The sequence below is a fragment of the Acanthisitta chloris genome, unplaced genomic scaffold (assembly GCF_000695815.1).
Source record: "Acanthisitta chloris isolate BGI_N310 unplaced genomic scaffold, ASM69581v1 scaffold5482, whole genome shotgun sequence".
NCBI classification, from domain to species: Eukaryota; Metazoa; Chordata; class Aves; order Passeriformes; family Acanthisittidae; genus Acanthisitta; species Acanthisitta chloris.
Window position 1 is genome coordinate 64,009 of NW_008659858.1, and position 5,906 is coordinate 69,914.

At 54.2% G+C, this 5,906-nt stretch overlaps 1 protein-coding gene across 1 annotated transcript in view; it reads right to left on the minus strand.

Annotated features, from left to right (window-relative positions):
- The window catches only part of KLHL17 (kelch-like family member 17), a 7,347-nt gene extending 1,815 nt beyond the window's left edge, over positions 1-5,532 (minus strand). The window contains exons 1-8 of the mRNA XM_009069563.1: positions 5,416-5,532; positions 4,754-4,975; positions 3,678-3,794; positions 2,792-3,005; positions 2,559-2,703; positions 1,951-2,118; positions 1,544-1,632; positions 605-678 (exon numbers count right to left, since the gene is read on the minus strand). Coding sequence (XP_009067811.1) covers positions 605-678; positions 1,544-1,632; positions 1,951-2,118; positions 2,559-2,703; positions 2,792-3,005; positions 3,678-3,794; positions 4,754-4,975; positions 5,416-5,532 — 1,146 coding nt within the window. The remainder of the gene's footprint in view (positions 1-604; positions 679-1,543; positions 1,633-1,950; positions 2,119-2,558; positions 2,704-2,791; positions 3,006-3,677; positions 3,795-4,753; positions 4,976-5,415) is intronic.
- Between the last annotated feature and the right edge of the window lie 374 nt (positions 5,533-5,906).

The window sequence follows — 5,906 nt, forward strand, 5'->3', positions numbered from 1 at the left end:
GCCCGGTGGCAGGTGGCAGGAGTCCTGCCACCCCAGGGGCACAGAGATCCCTGTGCCAGGCCACCAGTAATGCCACAGCTGAATCCATGGGGGTTGAGCTGTATCTATTTCAAACCTGTACAAGTACAACTGTGGCTTTACAGCTCATAAAAAACCTCCAGGACCTTCTCTTTGATCTTTTTGCAGTGTTCTACCCTGCTCAAGCAGAGCTGTGAGTCCCCAGGGCCAACACATGTCCCCAGACTGCCACACTCCCTGCTAATCACTGGATGTGCACACAGCAGGATCTCAGCTTGAAGCTGCAAACAGCTCAGGGCAGGTATAAACATCTTTGCCTCCTACAGAACTCGAACTGGCCTACAGGCAACAGGGATAGAGTGTGTTCTGGTGGCTGAAATCTCACAGTGATATCTCAGAGCCGGCATGGATGAGCTTTGATTAATTTTTGCTCTGGATTTCACATTGGATGCTCTGTCCCCGTGGAAAAGCTGGGGAGGAGGCTGATATCCATTCCATCTCAGTCATGCACAGTGGCTTAAGTCTTTTCAGGCACCTCTAAGGAGAGGAAAATAAAAAGGATTCAGGCATGCTCTCCTGTATTTACCTGGGGCTCATACTTCTCTACTGTGGCTAAGTGGGATGAGCTGTCATATCCCCCAACAGCATAGAGGTTGCCTTCTGCAAAGACAGTCACACAGGCACAGGAATTAGCTAAAGACATGGTCCCTGTCCCAGCACAGCCTCCCACAACACCACAGCTATCACTCTGTGGGTGCCCACACAGGTATGAGCTGAGCTGCAGAGCCTCCCGTGCCCCAGGCAGCCAAACTCCTCTCAGCAGGGCTCCCCCAGCTCCCTCCCCTCGCAGTGTTGTGAAATATTCATCAGGCAGTTTCTCTGCCCTGCTGCAAGCTTCCCCGAGAGCTCCTTTGCCTGCTGCTTCTTGACCTCCTCATTACAGGAGCTGCAAGTGCTCCCTGCTGGAGCAATGGGTTATTTATAGCAGGAGAGGCTGGAGCAGGGGAACGCCAGGATCGGTGGTGGCAGACACAGTAGGAGCTGCAGATGGAGGGCTGGGAAGCTCTGAGTCAGCACCGATTGCTGAAACCAGAGAACAGGCCATGGGGAGAGGCACAGGGACACTGGGACACCACGTGGAAGTTCTTGGGAAGGTGGGAAGCATCCCCAGGGAGGTCCAGCACCTGCTAGAGTGAGAGTGGGACTTGATCCAGCAGTAAAATGACTGTTCTGCTTTCATAATGAAGGACTAATCAGACTGTCCTTTCTAGGGATAGAGGATCATCCATCTAAAGTAGAAGGGGCAAAAGGGAACAAGCTCTGGGTCCCCTCAGGAGTTGCCTGATTACTAGGGAAGGGCAGAGACAGGGGGGGAGCGTGTTGGGCATGGTAGTTGGGCTAGCTGGACTCACAGCTAGGCAATCTAGGGAGGAGGGGGAAGGAGCTAGGAGAGAACATCCAAAGGAAGCACCAGAGACACAAGAGAGTGCACAGAAGTCCCTCAGGTCCTCGTGCCATCACCCACCTAGCGTTGCCACCCGGACGTAGCGTCTCCTGGTGCTCATGGCAGCGATGGATGTCCAGGTGCCTGTGAGAGGGTCGTACCGCTCTGCACTGCAGCAGCAGGGACACAGGAACATAAGGTGTGACACTGGAAAAGCCCAGGTCAAAAGCTCTTTGACACAGGCCCTCAGGGGCAGCTCCCAAGGAAGCTTGGGAATAGGGAAAACGGAGGGAAGAACTGACAAAGGTTCTGCTGTGGCAGAGGGCTACACCATGAAGTTTCCCCCATTGGAAGAAATAGATGGATTGCAAGACATCCATCCACTCTGGGGGCAGTCCATGGGGCAGGAGCAGGGCTCCCAGGCTCCCAGCACCAGGGACATTGCATGCAGAAGCAGTGGAGGAGCCTGGAGCCAGGCAATCCCCTACCTGTTCAGGCACGAGGCCCCATCGTACCCCCCAGCAGCATAGAGAAGCCCATGAAGTGCTGCTACACCCAGGCAGCTCCTCCTGGTGCCCATGGACACCTCTGGTTGCCAGGAGTTGGTGACAGGATCATAAGACTCCACTGTGGCCAAGTCAGAGGTCCCATCGTAGCTGTAGGGAGAGAAAAAGGGGAGAAGAACAAGTTGTCCAGAGATACTGTGGCTGTCCCTTCCCTGAAAGTGTCCAAGGGCAGGTTGGATGGGGCTTGGAGTAATCTGGTCTTGTGAAAGGTGTCCCTGCCCTTGGCAGGGGGTGGAATGACATCTTTAAGGTCCTTCCCAACCCAAACCATTGTGGGATTCTAAGGGAAATCAAGGGGAACCACACCAGTCCAGGACACAGCCACCACCAAAGTGAGCTCTAACAAACTCAACTGCTGCAAACCACAGGGCAGGGAAGGGATTTTCAGTTGCTACCCCAGAGATGCAGGATTGTGCATCTAGAGGTTGGTTCCAGGAGGCTCTGCTGCCATCCCTGCTCCTGGAGCAGCTCTGTGCCACCTTTCCCACTGGCTCTGCTCATACCCCTTCCACTCCTCATGCCTTTCTTACCCTCCCACAGCATAGAGCTTGTTCCCAATGGCAGCAACTCCCACTCTGGCCCTGCGTGTTGACATGGAAGCCACCATGTGCCACCGGTCCGTCCGCGTGTCATACGCCTCACAGTCCCCATGGATGGCAAACAGGCTCCCTCCACCTGCACACAGGAGGGCAAACAGAGCAAACACAGTCCATGGTGTCCAGGACAGAGCTGGGATGTGGCTGAGGAGGTGGCAGGAGCTTACCCACAGCAAAGAGCACAGTGCTGGCTCCCTCGCAGCGCCGCGGCCTTGTCCGGCTGTTGCTCAGGACACCTCTCTGCTCTGGCATGAGGTGGTACTTGAGGGCTTCTATCAGCAGGTCCTTGCACTCTGAGTGGTGCCTCACCAACAGCTCTGTGTCCACGTTGCTCATGAGGAAATCACGGCTCAGCAGGGGCAGCCGCACGCACTTCATGAGCTGAGGGGAGAGGAGAGTGTTGAACATGGGCAGAGAGGGACAGCACAGGGGGAACAGACTGAAACTAAAAGAGGAGAGATTTAAATTAGATGTTAGGAAGAGATTCTGGCCTGTGAGGGTGCTGAGGCACTGGCATAGGTTGCCTAGAGAAGCTGTGGTTGCTTTATCTCTAGAAGTGTTCCAGGCCAAGTTGGATGGGGCTTGGAGTAACCTGGACTAGTAGAAGGTATCCCTGCCCATGGTAGGGGGTGGAAATGAGATGAGCTGTAAGGTTCCTTGAACCCAAACCATTCCATGATTCTGGGCACAAATTGAAAGAGAGGAAATTTAGGTTAGATACTAGGAAGAAGTTTTTTCTGTGAGGGTAGTGAGACACTGGCAAAGGTTGCCCAGGGAGGCTGTGGCTGCCCCAACCCTGGCAGTGTTTCATTCCAGGTTGGATCAAGCCTTGAGCAACCTGCTCTGGTGGGAGGTGTCCCTGCCCAGGGCAAGGGGTTGGCACTGGATGATCTCTAAAGTTCCTTCCAACCTGGACTGGAAATGCTACGACAAAGACCTGCTGTCCCTGGCCTCTGCCCACCTGCAGCTTCCTCCAGCCATGCACCCACTGAGCCCAGGCACTCAGAACTGATGGGAAGAACCAGAACCAGGCCACCCTCCCTGCAGACTCACCCTGGGGACATGCTGTCTCCTGCTGTCCACATCATGTTTGACCCAGCTGAGCACAGCCCGGTACACCTCCTCCTCTGATGGCACATTGAGGCTGTCACTAGAAATGAGGTCTAGCACCTGCAGAGTGGAGTGGAAAGGAGAGTGTTGGTTGGTATGGATTGGGAGGAAAAGAGACATTTACACCTCCAAGCAAGTGTTCCAGTAGAGCAGCAATGCCAGAGCTCTGCCTCCTGTAGGTGCTGGTGGTTGAGGGGTGTACAGCCCTGGGTCCCCCAAACCATCAGGTGCAGCTGTACCTCCCTGCAGCACCAGTGTGGAGACAGCTCTGCCCTCAGTCATCCTTCTTGGCTCATACCCACGCTCTGTGGCTGAAGCTGCTGCAATGCCTGACACTTCCAATCAATGTCAGTGAGATCAGGCAGATGATTCTGCTTGCATATTTCATGGACCAGTCCCAGGTGCCCTGGCTGTTCTCACCACGCTCTCTTCACCTGCCAAGGACTGTGGGGCTAAAGCAGGTGGAGATATATACCATCCCCTCAGTGCCACACACCTCACTGCCCCAAGAACGGGCAAAGGGAGGTGATAGGATCCTGGTGAGGGACCACAGGGTCAGGAGGTGCAGGGCAAGGACTGGGAATGCCTCCTGGCCAAGGTACAGCAGATGAGCCAAGGGCTGTGCTGACACCACAGGAGGAACAGCAAGAAATATTAGCTGAATTAAACGTCACAGCTATGTGACTAAGTGAGTCAGGACATACTTCTTGGACTATGCCCTCAGAGAGAGAAGTGTGCTCAGAGCTCACGTGGTAAGAACCAGTAACCCAAATCATCCTCCATCCTACCCTCCCACCCTGATTTCCCATGGGATTAAATCAGCTGACAGCACTCTTCCCATGTATTTTCTGTCTACTGAATAGAGAGGACCAAAGCATAGAATTTGAGTGTGTTCCTCGGCCAAACTCAGTCTCATCAGTGCAAGTTCCTTGGGCTTCTGACACACAGACTGTGCCTCCCAGGAAGGAGCAGGGAAAGCCTTGCTGCACCCATACCTCCACACTCCATTAGGACCTCACCTGTTTAAGAGGCAGCAGCATGAACTCCTCTGTCTTGGACACCTCCACGAAGTGTTGGAGGACATATTTGTGTGCAGACTTGAGGAGGTCACTGCAGGAGTGGGTGTCAGCAAACCCCCTGATGCCCAGGCAGTTGGATGGGTCGAGCTGGCTGAGGAGGAACTTGCAGCAAGCATCCCTCACACCATTGAGCTGAAGCAGGCTGGCAGCAGGAAGAAGTGTCTGGCAGTGGAAAAGAAAGGGGGAAAAGAGAGTTTCCAGGGCAAGGAAACCGTTTTCACCCTTGTCTCACTACAAGCCACGAACAGAACAGGTTTACTGAGCACCTTCAGGCACAAAAGCACAGAAAGGACAGAGCATTCCTTGCTCCCAACAGGACTAAGGAAAGGAACAGCTGAGAAGAAGCTGTAACACCCCACAGGGCCAGAAGAATGGCAGGTGCTCAGGAATAGACCTGAGCATTGCACAGTGCTTTGAGGAGCCATTCCCAGCACCCCTGGGCACAGGGAAGCAGGTGAACTCCCTGACCACTGCTCGAAGCAGCTGCCACCACACAACAACAGCTGACAGTGCTGAGCAGAAGGGGAGAAGAGTCCCCAGGAGGCAAATCTCATACAGAACAGCTTTGAGGAGAAGAGGGAATGGAGGGGGGAAGCTCCTACCTGCACATTCCCCTCTCCCACCACGATCTCAGCTGTGTAAGCATATTGCACCAGCTGCTCCAGGGCCTGGGGGTCGATGTCATGCAGCGTCACGTGGGTCTGGCGGCTCTCACTCATCTCATCTGGGACAAAACAGACACCAAAAGTGAACAAAAATCTGTTTCCCCTCCAGGAGGGCTTGATCATGGATGGAACAAGCCACATCCACCTCCACATCACAGCCCAGGAAGGTCTCCTGCTCACAACTTAGCAAGGAGGAGCTAGAGAAAGGGGTGCAGGTCTGCAGGAGGGGCATCTGTGCAGGGGGTTATGGGCACAGGGAGTCAGGGAAGGGAGTCAGATTGGGAATCTTACTGTGTTTATTCACAGAAATAAATCCCATGAATCCATAGGGTAAGGCATGGTAAATAGGGAGGACAGAAAGGGATGGGGCTTGGGAAGAGGAGAGTGTTTGAAGAGCAGACAGAGTCTGTCTATGGGGAATAGAGGAC